General features: G+C 46.1%; 4 protein-coding genes across 4 annotated transcripts; 2 read left to right on the top strand and 2 right to left on the bottom strand.

Annotated features, from left to right (window-relative positions):
• Positions 1–1,060: 1,060 nt before the first annotated feature.
• Positions 1,061–2,134, top strand: N7458_000144 (alpha/beta hydrolase; the record flags this gene model as incomplete). Its single annotated transcript, XM_056903538.1, has 3 exons — positions 1,061–1,220; positions 1,295–1,881; positions 1,964–2,134. 3 exons carry the CDS (start codon positions 1,061–1,063, stop codon positions 2,132–2,134), a joined length of 918 nt encoding a protein of 305 aa, XP_056771305.1.
• A 6,423-nt stretch (positions 2,135–8,557) lies between these two features.
• On the bottom strand, positions 8,558–10,131 carry N7458_000143 (uncharacterized protein; the record flags this gene model as incomplete). Its single annotated transcript, XM_056903537.1, has 5 exons — positions 8,558–8,621; positions 8,942–8,979; positions 9,302–9,530; positions 9,641–9,991; positions 10,028–10,131. The coding sequence occupies 5 exons, from the start codon at positions 10,129–10,131 to the stop codon at positions 8,558–8,560; spliced, it is 786 nt and encodes a 261-aa protein (XP_056771304.1).
• A 1,707-nt stretch (positions 10,132–11,838) lies between these two features.
• On the bottom strand, positions 11,839–13,410 carry N7458_000142 (putative HET domain protein; the record flags this gene model as incomplete). Its single annotated transcript, XM_056903536.1, has 1 exon — positions 11,839–13,410. One exon carries the CDS (start codon positions 13,408–13,410, stop codon positions 11,839–11,841), a length of 1,572 nt encoding a protein of 523 aa, XP_056771303.1.
• A 1,020-nt stretch (positions 13,411–14,430) lies between these two features.
• On the top strand, positions 14,431–15,238 carry N7458_000141 (uncharacterized protein; the record flags this gene model as incomplete). The annotated part of the gene is made up of 3 exons (XM_056903535.1): positions 14,431–14,568; positions 14,628–14,764; positions 14,830–15,238. The coding sequence occupies 3 exons, from the start codon at positions 14,431–14,433 to the stop codon at positions 15,236–15,238; spliced, it is 684 nt and encodes a 227-aa protein (XP_056771302.1).
• Between the last annotated feature and the right edge of the window lie 323 nt (positions 15,239–15,561).

The raw sequence follows: 15,561 nt of genomic DNA, 5'->3' as shown, positions 1-15,561 counted from the left end.
TATGCGAACGAAATCATCAGGACGAGATTTCCTCAAAATTGACCAGGGGAGGATTGAATTTGTTTGCAGACCTGACCTTGGTCAGTCTAGCCGCTTTAACAGCGTGACCGAGGATAGTCTGGAAGTATGCGTCGGTGAACAAACTGGATTTAATCACAAGTGCGAGGGATGGGCAAACTTCGTCGCTGTCTCGGGGCTCTCCCGTGAAATACTCAGCAGGGGTTATTAGATTTGGTTTAATACGTTCCATTAAGTCTAAATCAATTCTGTATGATTTGAAATCAGGCACTTGGAATGGCGTAGCGACACATTCTGTTGAGGATCAGCGACGTCCTCGGCAAGCAATTGAGCTGCTATGGAAACATTGAACGTACTTTTCCTTATATTCCTCGAATATCTCGTTATCGCTGCACTGCGTGTAACTCATGCTACTCCTCCGGAATTAAGAATTCACAAAGCAAATCCTAAGAAATTAGTCTCTCTCAATTAGAATGTCATATACGTTTTTCACGTTTTTCTACATTTAATCAGGACGCACAAATAGTCTGTGGCGTCGTCCTGTCAATCTCGCCCAACGCAACAGAGAAACCGCTCCTCATAGCAATCCTCGGCACCCAAAAAAGGAAATCACCGCGGAATGAAACCTGCGAAGTTAACCGAGGCCCCACCAAGCCCTAGGTGACATCCCCGAACTTAACATTTGCACATAATATGTTGCTTGATTTTCAAGTATAAAGGCAAAACCTTGACGTTCTTGAAAATCAAGAACTTTTCTACTACACACAAAATGAAAATGACTCCACCACGACACAAGAAACGGCCTCTTTCTCATTTAAGTGCTTGGGAGAAGACAAGATTATACTTTTTACTCCTCCAGATTTCCGGGTTAATGATATACTATCTGGTCGCTGGGATCTTTCGAGGTAGCAGTGGTGCCAAAAAATTTCGACTACACGTTGGACGTGCAATGTTCAGATCACTCAGTTCGAAACTGGATTGGAAACAGTTGCAGTAACGACAAACCCCTTTCCTGACTATTTGAGAGCCGGTATTGATATAAATGGAATCTCTTAGATACTTATGGCCTTCAACGAGCCTAGTCTATGAGCAGTTTGCGAAAGACCAAGGCTTTAAACCTACTACTGTTGAGCTTTTACATGACGGGCTGGGTCATTGGCTAGGTGATGAAAACGCAACGGATGTTGTGCTCTACTTCCATGGTAAGATGTCAATCAAGAATGTCTACCATAAGAAATGAAACCATCTAATCAAACGATATATGCGTTGAATATAGGTGGTGGCTTCCAATTGAGCGCCAACCCAGCGTTACTTGAGTTCTATTCGAACATCATTATAGACCTCAACTCCCAGGGGCAAAAAATCGCATTTTTCTTTCTCTCTTATAGCCTGACGCCCCATGCTTCATATCCAACTCAGCTGAAGCAAGGAGTTGAGGCTTTAAGATATATCATCAGGCAGACAGGCCGTTCACCATCAAATATACTTCTCGGAGGCGATTCTGCAGGGGGGAATCTTGCGTTATCAGTGCTCCTCCATCTTTCACATCCACATCCCGATGTTGAGCCGCTGGACTTTTCAGGTTCTCTTGGTGGCATATATACCATCTCACCTTGGGGATGTCTCTGCCTTAATGGCTGGTCATCTGTAAAAGAGAACTCCGAAAAAGACATTTTCTCAGAGGAAGCTGGCCATAGATGGGCTAACGCATATCTAAACGGCAGACCCTCAGATTCTTGGAGCGACCCCTTTCTTGCCCCCGTTGAATGGTGGGCGGATGTAAAGGTTGAACAGGTGTTGATTCTGTCTGGTTCGGAAGATATATTGCTGTCACAAATTCAAGAATTTGTCGTTAAACTCAAGGTGAGTCCGGGACGTGGCACATGGTCAATTATTAATAGTCCAGAGGATTTCATTGAAGACTGACAAAATATTTCACTCGCAGAATGCAGTGCCCAGCACTAATTTTGTTATTGGCTTACATGAAGGACATGTATCTCCTATCTTTGATCATGTTATGGGAGACAGGTCACAAACAAAGCAGGAAATGGAATTGAGAAGATGGCTGGCAGAAATTTTGAAGCGGGATACTCGCAGCAGGATTCTTCCAGTCTGAGGTATCTTATTCTCACGAGAAACAAACCAAAGCACGGTGACGAATGCTTCATTATACCAGACTTAGAACATCAGATTTGGAACAGATTTTAGCTGTTCACACAACTTGAGAATGAGTCTGAGATCTAAAATCTTACAGTATTCACTGCAAGCGATGCATATTTTGCAGCATCAAGCAGACGACCGCAGTCTTGAGTCTCGCTGGGCCGCCCGACTAAAATTACAGCATATTATATTACAACCATGCCTACTCCGTACATCATCTCGCATATTAGACTCGAGGCAAGGCGAGGGCCGGGTGCAGTATGGGAAAGGATGGTAACAATACGGGTAAATGGCACTGAACACGCCTTGCCTCGTGCCCCGCTGTCTCGTAACAAGTGAAGCCACTCAATAACCATGGATACCTACCAAGAAACCACAGGTGGGTTCTTCGAAGCGCAATTTGGACAAGGTCTGACGGCATCGAGCATCCACACGAAAACTCATTGGCGGCGCGGTTGGTTTGGTAGTTGGGCTCACTCTTCCAACCGTCGTTCTACATCGGTGGCCCAGGAAACAACACTAAGCTAAAAACGGAGAAAGCCGAGGACGGAAGCGGAGCTTGATATTGATACTGTAGTGTTTTGTCGTACTAATCACGCCACAGACCTGTACTGTGTATGCCAGGATCACGCAGGCTACATGATATGCACAAGGACAGCTCGTTGTCTTTGCTCGTCACTGTACAAGAAAGGAAACCCCCACGATAAGAGGCCGAAAGTGGTTCGTGCCAGGTCAGCTGAAAAGGGCATTTTGATGGCCAGTTTTGGTTTCCAGAAACAGTCCTCACCACCTTGATGTCTCGCCGGAAATTTGTGTTTATTTTCTTCGCTAGCCACTATACCGAAAGTAGAGAAAGCCGAGGACGGCAGCCAGAACCAAATGCCGGATCCCAGGCATCTGTGCTGAGTAATATGTTGTTCCCCACACCCTAGATGATCATGGATAGGTGTTATGGATTATGGCTTGCTACCGGATTATACACTGCTAGCCCTGGATTAAGGGAGCCTCATCACTGCCGCTAAAGCGAAATTTCAGGAACTAGAGGAAGAAAATCCATTGCGGGTAGTGGATGTGTATGTCACCGCCACAGGTCGGTTGGCCGTGATGGAAACCTGTCAGGAAAATGGACATTGGCATTGTATTGACTCGTCAGATACAACTGTAGCCGGCTGAGATCTGCAACCCCTCAATGCTCCCCTCTTTGATTTGCATGTATTTTTTTCAAACCTGGACCCCTCGGGCTTGTAATCCCAGGGTCATTGGTATTCACATGGGTATTCCAACCCCCATGAAGTTCAGTAGTTTAGGGGAGGGAGAATCAACACTATTTTCATCCCTTGATCATTTTCCCTTTTTGATTCCGTTGCTCTGATTGGCTGGTAAATCCTCAGGATTTCATAGCCTATACAGGCCATTTGTTAGTTATGAGCCCGATTGCTCGTTGGTAATCGGGATAGAACGCATCATCAGATTTCTTTATCTTCATCTGCCTCTGTTATCCTGCCAACGATTCTTCCTATCCGCTAAAGCCATCCATCTATCCTTATCCCCAGGATATATCCACTATATCTACAAAATCCAAAGCAGTCGCTGAAACCCTCTGAGATACTGGTCTCTGCTCGGATGCTCAGTAGAGAGCCTGGATTGCTATGGTCGAAGCTGCAGCAGTGAAGGGAAATATATGGGGTTACATGAATCCCGATATATCTGAGGATGAAGTCCGCCAGGGCCCAATGGATTTGTGAGACACTCATCCTCATCCCCGTGAAATCAATGAGGATGCCACTAATGTTTCGCAATTGTCGGACGCGGAATACAAGCGATACTAGCGGTTAACCTCCGAATTCGATAAGGAAACCAGCTGGAATGAATAAGTCCGTACAATTATCAATAAAGTGGATGCCTTGATCGATGCCAATGTTGCTGTGGAGCACCGTCATATCCTCCAGGGCAAGGTCACTCCATATGAGAAATTTATTCGCCTGAAGCAGCAGTTTGAGCCTAAGGGAAATACCAGCCGCCAAAGCGTCCTAAATGCAAGGAGATATCCAGTCAAAATACCAGTTGGACGGATCTCTATTGATGAATGGCTAGCAACATTGTCAAATCTCTATGAAGAGGGCAAAGCAATGAATATCCCTGACATCGCATACCATGATGATAAGGGAAACCCTCCAGGCCGTTGCATCATTCGCTGATGTATTTTTGTCTCTCTGGGGGAAGGATATCATGGATAAAACCTTCCAAATCTCTTTCGAAGACATGTTGGCAGCATACCGAAATCACCCATACTCCCAGGATGAGATCGTCTTGTTAAGAGTGTTGCATGGCCCGACAGACGCATCGGTTTTTGGGGTTTCTATTAAGGAGCTTCTGCAACGTTTTGGAAGGTGGCCAGAGCCCAAGTCTGTTCTAGCGATGCATAGAGTATTCGCGAGTGAAACCACTTGACAGAGCATGTGCAATTCTTTCGTCGAGTTTCCTTTAGAAGTCCTTCGGGAGCATCGTCTAGTCAATAGCCGGGTGTTAATAGATTCAGAACAGCAACCCGGACAGGCACCCTGGGGCCTATATTTAGGACCCGGACTCAAGTGAAAGCGGGAGAGTGGGTGATCTAGGTGAGAATCCTCACCCTGTTCTCACCCCCGTTCTCACCTCTATCACCCTAGTCTCCAAACTTCTCACCCATATCACCCACACACCCTAAGATTAAATCCAACGCCATTTTAAAGCCCAGTGAGCATTGAGAATTGGCCGCACACTACATAGCCGCAAAAAAACATACAACAGCCAGGATTCGCATGTGGTCACCCACCATACTACTAACTAGCCAGCGTGTGGCTTAAGTACGGCTGAGCGGACGGGAAGCCCTGTTCTCCACACCCTATGGTCGTATGTATTAGCGAAGGACTAAAATCAAATTATATACCGAAAAGGTTTTAAATCTAACGCTCAGAGCGCTGCTTTAGCGTCACGCGACTAGAGGTAAGAAGGGTGAATGCGCAATACACGGGGTGAGAAGCTGGTTGAGAGAGGGTGAGAATCACCTAAATTGCGTACTGATCCTCTCAGCTGACTCCTTGTTGGAGTTCCCTGGTTCTGCTAAGGTGCTTTGTGCTCTCGGCATCTGCACGTAGCCACCCAAATGCCCACTTTCCGCGTTGATTTGCTTTCAGCTTCTAATTTGATTGGCCCATAGCTTGCTGGAGAGTCTTTGCTGAAGCAGACCATGCCTTGAATTATCCTCACTATGTAGAAGGACATGTGAATGCCAATCGCAAGGCTTAAATTAGTCGTCACCATTTCGAAACCTTACTGTAAGCTAGCACAAGGGTGGTTACGAAAAATCGACGGCACTCCACCAGCATCCTACCCACGGAGGTTACATGGAAGCTGGCGCAGGAACCAGGCGTACCTGTTGACGGAACCCGGACACATCTACGCACAGGCCACAATTGGTTCTCCACCTACGCCGACCTTGAGCTTCCGCAACGACGACGAGTGCGTGCGTGTGCGGCGCGCAAACCGTCACCCGCATTCGAGTGGACTGCCCTGAACTGAGAGACATCTGGAGAAAGCTACGGAGTGAAGTTGGGGACACATTCAGAAGCGTCTCGAGTCTGCTGGGAGGCTCAATCGAACATAAGAAAGGTAAACCAGACATCGCCTCACGAACTAGGACGGTTCAGGCTGTGTTAGACTTCGCCGGGTGTCACAGTGGTTTCGGAGCCGTGCGCCACCAGGGCAGCCTGACAATGGGAACGGGAATTAGGCCACGAGATGCCTTGATGGGGTTCCACGTACACGGATATATTTAGTAGTCGTATCCTGCATATCGCTCTTCAAGTTGAGACCCTGGATTGAGGCACAAGTGTGATGATCATTCTCTAACTATGCGAGTAGGCGCAGCTATTTGTAGTAACCGTGGCTGCCTTCTGCCTAGAGTGGTGGTGGCGGCCTATTAGGCTGCCACCGCTGTATCTATACATCACGTAACCTGGGATCCAACTCTTACTGCGAGGGGTCAGGGTAAATGAAATCATCCATCTATCTGTCTGTCTGTAAACTGGCAAAGAGTCCTAATTTTCTTTCATGGACGGGATTTTCCAAATTCCGCGGTCTTCGAAAATAGCGCTCTTTCAAGTTGAACTGTTGAAAGAAACTGCAAGTAATTTTGCCTGTAGCCTGCCAGCGCTCATTGGTACTGTACTCGACTGGCCTTGGAATGACCACAATCGGAGGGAAAGATGAATTCTCGGCCTCTAGACAACCCTAAACAGCCAAGAAGCCTTCCTCACTCTCATTCGGTCTTCTTGCAGATTCTCATACAGTCAGAAATGTAAGTTATTTCTATTATTAGTGTCAACGGGCTTAGGGCCACACCAAAGTATAGTAATCAAGGGCTAAACAGATAATTTACCCACAGACACCAAGCTTTTTTAATCTCGTGTAACCTCTAGGCTAATCAATCCAATTCCTAGTGGGGCAAGAACCCCGCAACTATGTATTCTAAGCAGAGAAGCCGTCGATGCTAAAACCTCGGATAACTTAAGGTTAAAACAAAGCTAAAGTACGGCGGACGATTAACGCCATTCTCCAAAACCTATAAAACCGGCAGAAAACCGGCAGAATTTCACCTAAGTTAAATTTTTTAAATCCAAGTCCATCATCATCCTATGCTCTTCCATCATCATCCTATGCTCTTCCATCGTCATCCAATGCTCCTCCATCGACATAAAGGATTCATATAACAAAAGGATTGTAATTAAGTTAAAATATGTATAACTATTTAAGTATATGAATGACCGACAGTAGTAATTCTCACTTATAGTATAAATACATAGTCTCTGTCATCTCTGCCGTCGCCGACGTAAGTTCCGCTGCGTCACTGGTGGTGTAGTACGTCTTCGCTTCCTTCGTGGTGGTTCTTCAATAATGGGCGTTGGGTCTTCCATGATGGAAGCCGGGTCTTCCACACTGGGCGAGGATTCCAACATTCTTTCGAGCTCTATCTCCGATCGAGATAGTAGTCCGTAAGTAATCCTTTCCACGGTCTCTTTTGATCGTTTTATAATAATATGGAAGACCCTTGCCCCCTTCTCTTGGTTAACCAATCGGCATAACTGACCAGTAGTCCACCTAGTATTACCAGATGAACTAGTAGGCAAGAGATACTGCGCTTCCAAAGGGCCTTTCTTTCTATATTGTGTAACTGCCCTTGCTAGATATGCATCATCGTCGTGGTGGGATTTGAATTGAATAGGTAGATACCATAGTTTACCTACTAGAGATAGTGCAAAACCACCTATAGTAAGCTATTCCTTTGAAGGAAGCGCATTAGTAGAGATATGTGCGCCTATAAAATAAGTATATAGTTAGAACATAGAAGCATATAATAAAGAGAGGATAGTATATTACCTTTGATTGGTATAATATCCTCACCCTCTATCAATAGATAGAAGGATGCGTTGATAGTAATCTCTTCTTCTAGCGGTGGTATGGTTGCCTGTGGGCGTCCAATATAAGCACTCCGAACCTGGCTAGCAGTGCCAGAAAGTGCTCCAAAGCGAGAATTAAGCTGTGGTGGTATATACGAAGCCGATGGTGGTATATGCGAAATCGATGGTGGTATAGCCGATGCCGATGTAGGAATATCTGAAATCGATGAAGGTACTGGTGTTGGTGTAGATATCGGTGTTCTCGTTGTTGACGAGGACAAAGGAGTATCCGTAGCCACTAATACTGTCTCTAATAGCTGTTTTAGAGTAGCCTGTAGAGCAGCTAGGGGGATAGATAGTTAGGATACCATCTTAGGAGACACAATAGATAGAGGAAGATTAAAGGAAGATGGGTAATGAGAGAAGGAATATACTCGAGGGAAGAGGGAACATACTCGATGGAAGCAGGAATATGCTCGATAGAAGCAGGAATATGAGATTCAATAGAAATAATCTTAGTAGAGTTTAATGGCTTCTATATCCTACTACTATTAGCCGCTTAGACCCCCTAATAATAGGGGAATTCACGTGGTTAATAGGAGGAACATACTCAAGAGGAGAAGGAATATGCTCGATAGAAGAGGGAACATGCTCGATAGAAGACGGAATATGATATTCTAATCTTAATAGTGTTTAGCGGCTTCTGCGCCCTGGTACTATTGGCCGCTAGGACCCTATGAGAATGCACCAATAGGCTTTAGGCTGATTTCTAGAAAGGGCAATACACCTGATTGGTAGTGTGAGAGGGCCCTAGCACGCAGGGCCTTATATACTATCCGATATGGCTGCTTTCTATCACCCCGAAGCTGAATGAGAGGGTCTTCAGGGTCAAACGGCTCGCCTACTTCTTGCTAGCCAATTTCTACTATTTGTAGACGGTACTAAGCTAGTGTAGAAGGTGGAAGATATTCAGCAGGATCCCATTCTGCCACATCCTCCTGGAGCCTAATAGAATAGAATAATGTTAGCTAATCATAGAATAAAATAAATTAACCATAGAATCATACCTCTAGAGAAGAGAAGGGTCAAAAGCTTCCTTACAATCAGGAACACCCGAAGTAGGATAGTAGTAATTCATCATTAGTTTACCAGGGACAATATATAGCCGCTTAGGCTGTTTACGAATTGGGTGTACATTCCATACCCTGCTCACATATGATTAAATGCGAGCTCGTAGAATAGGCATATAGACAGCAAGAAGTACTATCTAGACATCTTTTAGTGGGTATAACTAGGTAGATTGTCGAGGGTATACTTCTACTTACCTGCTCAGGAATGCATTGCTTTGAATAGATTCCATCGCCTAATAGTTTATTAAAGTATTCATGATAGACGAAGAGACTTGACTATGCAAGCTGTCCCTACCAGGATTCAATACGCTGATTATCAATACTCCGACCGTAGATAAAGTAGTTTCGAAACCGAGCATTCGATGACGATAGAGGCGTATTCGATGACGATGGAGGAGCATTCGATGATGATGGAAGAGCATTCGATGATGATTCTCGCAGAGCAAGATAGGCATCACCAATTAATACCGTCTTACTACCAAGATCAACCCGAAGCTTTTTTGGTATATACCCATTCGATCTCACACAATCAAGATACTGCCGAAGGACACTTACGGCAGTACGTGCAGATATCCCAATATATATCCATGTAACATATCGAGAGTAGCCATCAATTGCTGCGTAGATTTCAATACCAAAAGGTTCTAACTTCATATAGCCATCGAGATGCCAAATTGCATTAGGCCCATCACATATATAGGCCCCTCGGCGACGTTGGAGACCAGATCGGCGGTCTTCAATCGCATCTGGATTGATAGTTCGGTAGATTTCATAGGCGCGATCTCTATTAGAATCATTAGTAAAAAGGCGAACATGTCATTAATAGAAGTGATCATATGGCCAACTGCCACGACCATATGACCGACCAAGGCGACCATATGACCAAATGCTTACCTTGCAATGAAAACTCCCTGGCTGCGTAGGTGAATCTGCTGTAAACGCCGGCCATATCCATCAATATCTCCAATCTGGTCCTCTGCAGTAAGAATCTTCTCAATAGCTCTCTCCTGAGCAACACGCTCAGCAGTATCGTTAACACGAAGCCTAACACCAAGCTTTTGCCGTATACGACAAAGAGAGCGTTCAGATGATGGTATCCCCATCTTTTGTAAGAGACGAAGGATCTCATGCGTATCCAACGATAGCTGAAGAAGGTCATATACTACCTGATTGCGACTAATCTCATCAGGAGTGCCCTTAGGGAGGTAAGCCCGTGGAGTACGAAGACCCCATGCATCTCGCCGCCTACGTATAGTATTAGCAGAGGTGCTAATACCATACGTATTTAGCAAGAAGGCACAGATATCCTCATTAGTGTAATTCGAATTGACAAGCCTAGTAATTTCCTCCTGGTAAGGATCAAGATTGACAGAAGGCCGGGGCATAGTATATAGTAGTAGCGAACGAAGAGATCGATGGAGAGATATTCGATGATGATGGAGGAGCATTCAATGCCGATGGAGGAGCATTCGATGACGATGGAGGAGCATTTAATGATGATGGAGGAGCATTAGGTGATTGATTGGTTATATAAGATGTTAGTGCCTAATAAGCTAGGCTAGTTATAAGGGCGGTGATAAGGGCCTAGTAGGCTAGGCTACTTATGGGGGCGGTGATAAGGGCGGAAGGGGTTTTGGAGAATGGCGTTAACCGTCCGCCGTAGCTAAAGGTCCACTTTATACGAGGAACACGAACACCAGTATTATTTTTCCGAAGTCCGATGTGCAGGACAGGGCAAACAAACTAAAATCAGGCCTTCTCCGTCATATTCGTATTTAGGACTCAATTCTCCGACGAAAGGCATATAAATAGAAAGAGGGACGTGCTTATTCTTGACTAATATTCTCACCTTGCACCTCTCTAAATTTGCGCATTCTGCATTACCATCTATCCCTGGAGGGTTCTTATAAAATGAAGTTCCTATTATTCTTGACTACTCTGCCTGCTCTTGCAGTTGCGCAAGGGGCAGGTGACTTGTGTGGACCAACCGACACAGTAATCCTTGGTATTTGCGAGTCAACCACTTGGTGCAATGAAAATCAGGGTTATTACTATAGTGGCTATTGCCCTGACGCACCCGACTATGTGAAATGTTGCCAGTCCCCTCGCTGTGGGGTAAATGGCAGCTGTGAGGATACTGAGTTTTTTGACTGTGCGGGCGCTGGAGGCCATTGGGTTAGGTAAGGACTCTTTTATAAGCATCTCAAATTTGTGTGCTTGTAATATTGACCCTACAAACTCTATAGCAATAAATGTCCGGGTCCTAGCAAGTATCAATGCTGCGAGAATGTTTGATACAACTCTTGCCGGATAGAGTATAATATTGTGAACCAGGCAGGATCGCTTATGTTACGTACGAACCAGGAGGGGAATCAAGAAGAAAATCTCAGGTATCCAACCGATAGTATTGTATTAGTCCACATCTATCCCGTAGAGGACACTCGTAATTGTTGATTTAGGAGAATGACATGGTATAGCGTCCGATGGGCGCGGGAGGGCAGTGAGGAATACAGGATCATGGTTTTGTAAGATATACCGGAAAATAACATAATGCAAACGTCCTGAAGGGCCACCTGTGAAACGGACAAATTATAGCTTCTTCCAATTACAGACCAGCATACTTTTATATACGACCTAGAAACAAACTACGGGGGTTTCTATAGAATGCCGCGGACCTTTCGTACCCGTAAGGTAATACTGCATACCTCTGGACCGTAAGACAAGGCGCATTTTACTGCACCCCCCGATTTAACGCGGGCCGCTCAATAAATGATTTGCGCTAACGCCTTGGCGGTTAGACCAGGAAAGAGTCTCTCAGTGTGTTTTGGTCAAGGCGATTTCGAGAACCACTGTATGGCTTTCAAGCTAGGGGAAGCCTACCATCCTGACTACTCGAATTCTGGAAAAGTAATTACAATTATTGACTTGAGCATACGGACAAAAGTCTCGCAATATTATAGGAAGAGACCGGGAAGCCTGGAGCTTGGAGTATAGTAGATACAGGCGGCGCAAACCTAGAGAGCCGCTCGGCTACTTTCAACTAAAAATCAAAGCCAAATTCAAACAATGAGCAACTGTCTAGTCTGCCCTTTTTACACTAGCCTCAGCTGGCGTCTTTCCCAGCCTAGTCCATCGAACGTGCCACTGGGGTTGACCGGCTTGTTCCAAGAATTAGGTGCAACGGTTAAAAAGCCGACTCTAGTATATGAATCGTCTCCGTCAGACGCTTTCAGAATAAGGCAGACGCATGGCCCAACGTTGTCAGTCTTCGTAGTCCAGTCGTCAATCTTTAGCACAGCACAGACATGATGATCAATCTCCCGGTTGAACTTCTCAGAATCTGCCTCTTGAACCTCCGCTGGCCTTGGTCTGCAGCAGATGCATTCAAACATCAGCGATTGATCAAGGTTTGGTGTGACTCTGAATGATTCTTCATCATCTTTGAGTACACTTGTTAGCCTCTTGAACCCAATACAGGCCGCATCAAGGACAATATGTGATCCTGGTAAAACATTTCCGTAGGGGTTCGAAGTGTCGGCATAGAAAATGTGATGTGAAACAAGCTCGGGTCGATACTTTTGAGCCCACGCTGAATCTGAAGCAAGGTTCTCACGGACATCATCTATGCCAACAGGGCCATCCACACTGGCCCAGCTCCAGGTAGGAGCGACATATTCAGTAGCTGATGTCAAAGGCGAAAACATTCGGCCCCAAGCAAGTCCAGATGCGACATGTTTGCTCCAAATTCCGGCTAGGTAGTCTCCCATGCTACCGTCACTGATGGCCAGCGCGGATTTGCCAACCACGAGAAGTTTGTCGGAAGGATTCTCAAAGCTTCCCCAAGAGAGCGCATTCACACTGTCAGTCCAAGCTTTCAGCCGTGCAACAGGGCTCTCTTCGCCGGCATAGGGGGTTTCATTGATATCAGTCGAGGGTGACAGCAGTGCACTCTCCACAAATTGCTGGAAGAGCTTCTTATCATAACCGTTTATTCTTGGACCGGATCCTTGTTCCTTGATAATTTTTACTGCCTCAAATTGACAGCCAGATGCACACTCCCAGACTAGTTGTCGATCTGTGAAATGAACGATACGCGGTGCAAGTATTCTCTCAATTACGTTCCAACCCTGTATAGAAAGCGGCGATTTCTCAATGTTCGTCATCCAGCGTAGCACACGGGGCCTGAGATATCTGTCTTTGGTAATTCCCAATGCTGGAGATTGAAGAATATTTCTTTCGTGAAAAAGTCCGACGTTAGGCTCGGGTGTTATAGAAGCTGTAAGCATCAAACTTGCTCTGCCGTATATGCCTAGGAAGTGGGCTGGGTTCTCAGAAAATTCGCTTGTCCTCAAACAGAGCTGTCTTATCCAAAGATACTGATAGCCCAGTCTGCGAGTGATGTCAATGGCATCGGCTATGGCCTTTGGATAGAGTGCAATATCCAAATTGGCTGGCAGGATATCCTTGGGCTGCGCTTCGGTGCTTGAACTCGCCGAGTCCGCAGAGGGATGATGATAACTCAAGATGATGTAGGCCCCCTTTTGTCCCTCAGAAGCGACAATACGTGGAGGGACTAAGGGATCGGGAGAGACCTCTATGATCCTCTCCGGCAATGGAACTGACTCGAATTGGTGACATTTCTCGTGTTCTGCGCATTGCGACATCCATGAAGATATCTTGGTCACGCATTTGTCATCTTGCGAGTTCCTTGCAATATCATGAAGTGAATCAAATTTATCGGTGAGTGGCCCTGGAAATGTCAATGATCAAGACTCGTAGGTTGAGGTGGACGTGTCTCTTTATACCTTCATAGCCACTCGCAACGCACATGTCAAGACACAAATCGTCCCAAGACATGGTCATACCAATGACTCCCGGCTCTCTAGCATCTAGACGCATGTTGCAAAATGCTATGTTCTTCCCTGCTAATTTGTCCAGCTGGCCCTTGTACCGACCGGATGTTTGCACAACCGAGCAGAAGAATCTGCAAGACTCGCAACCATTGTCCGCTTTGGTGATAAGTTCTTCATATTTACCCAGGATGACACCAAAGGGACCCTCCTTGTCTAGGTCCCAGGTGTCACAGTCTTCGCACAAAGGCATGATCACCAGTTGAGAAAAGTGGTTGATATTATAGAGAATATATCTTTGGAGAAAGTGCAATGAGAAATGTGAAGTTGGCCCTGGGTTACGGACAGCAGATGAGACGGTTTATAGAATAGGTTGGGAGAAAGAGAATTTGGTTGCCTTTCGCTGGGGAGAACTAAAACAAGCCACGGGATGAAAATGGCCAACCAACCCCCTAATAATTTAAGCAAAGACTGAAGCCTGTGGCTTCTGACTCAAAGGTGCCGACCCAAAATAGTTAGTATCATTGGTGTTGCCTACCGTTCTACCTAGCTGTCAAGGACTCGGAGCCGCAACGAGACTAGCGAGCATGGCTAGTGAGCGCCACAGGCGAACCCTCCGTTCCCAATGGTTCGCCTCCCCGAGAGGCCCCTGATGCGAGGGGTCCAAACACCCTGTAGCCGAGCTTTGGCTGAAATGCCAAAACCACCTTGGCTTTAAATAGCGTCCCTTGGCAGCCCCCAAGAAAGAATACAAAGATCTATTTCTCGATCCCTAATCCCTATTTCCTCACAGAAGTCGTGCTCTGCCTTGCGATCAATTCTCTCTTCAATACCATGACCATATTAATTCGAAACCTTCTGATCCTTGCTGGTGCTGCGACCGTTGCTGCCGACCAGCACATAGCTGACTCCCCTTTCTTAAATCAATACATTGTCGACTCTGGATATGTGACAATCTCTACAGCTGGCAGAGTAAGTGGTGGCCTCGAAGCTCCAGGACAAAGGCGTTGCAGATTAATCAATCTGTCTAGGATGCCACCCACACCACCTATATTGCCAAATGCGACAACGGCGGTGCCAATGTTTGCACGTTGCCTAGTGCTGGTGCCACTATTGTCACGGGCCCATCTTATGTTGGGTGTTCATACACCGATCCGTCGGAACCCCTGTGAGTAGAGACTGCTTTGGGAGATAAGCGTGTAGACCTGTAATGCGTCACTAATCTTGTCTAAGCTTCTCATCTGTTGGGTGTAATTATATCAACGCTGGATCTTCAGCCCTTTGCACGGTGTATCAGTCAGGCCAAAGTGGAACCTATGTGGCCACATTATCGCAGACGGAAACCCTGCCAGCATCTGCTGTTGCACTGGGCTTCAACACGCCGACTGGCACCGGCACCAATTCAAAGCAAACTTCCGAAGCCAGTGTCGGAAGCGCCGCTACCATGACAACTGGAGCAGCCACTACGGCCGACTCAGGTGCATCGTCTACCAAGAGTTCGACTACAAACGAGAGCGCTAGTAAAACTGGTTCTGCTGCAAGTGAGACCAAGACTGGTGGCGCCGCCAGGGTAGCTGAACTTGGAAATGTGTTTGTCCTTGTTGGGGCAGCTATCATGGGGGGAATATCCCTTGTCATATAGGAAGCTTGTCGAAGAATTTGCCAGTGTGGTGGAGGACACAAACACACTGTTCCCATATTCAACTCATCTTCCTCGGAAGACTCCTGGGAAGGGTCTTCCATTAACCAGAAAATTTCAAGGCGGTCATGAAGTAAGCGTCAGGTACTCCATAGCTCCATAGAATCCGGCATTTCTTGCTGATGAAGGCTCTGGATATCGGCGAGAATGCGGAAGAATGGATGCATAAATCCGATTGTAGTCTTATCGCTTTCGGTAAATGTTTCATGCTGCTAGAAAAGACGGCTTCGCGACCTAGGGTAATGGTAATGCACAATAGGCTTTTA

This window comes from Penicillium daleae, assembly GCF_028827525.1.
Source record: "Penicillium daleae strain IBT 16125 chromosome Unknown utg000001l_segment0_segment0, whole genome shotgun sequence".
NCBI classification, from domain to species: Eukaryota; Fungi; Ascomycota; class Eurotiomycetes; order Eurotiales; family Aspergillaceae; genus Penicillium; species Penicillium daleae.
This window is presented reverse-complemented; position numbering and strand designations above follow the sequence as displayed.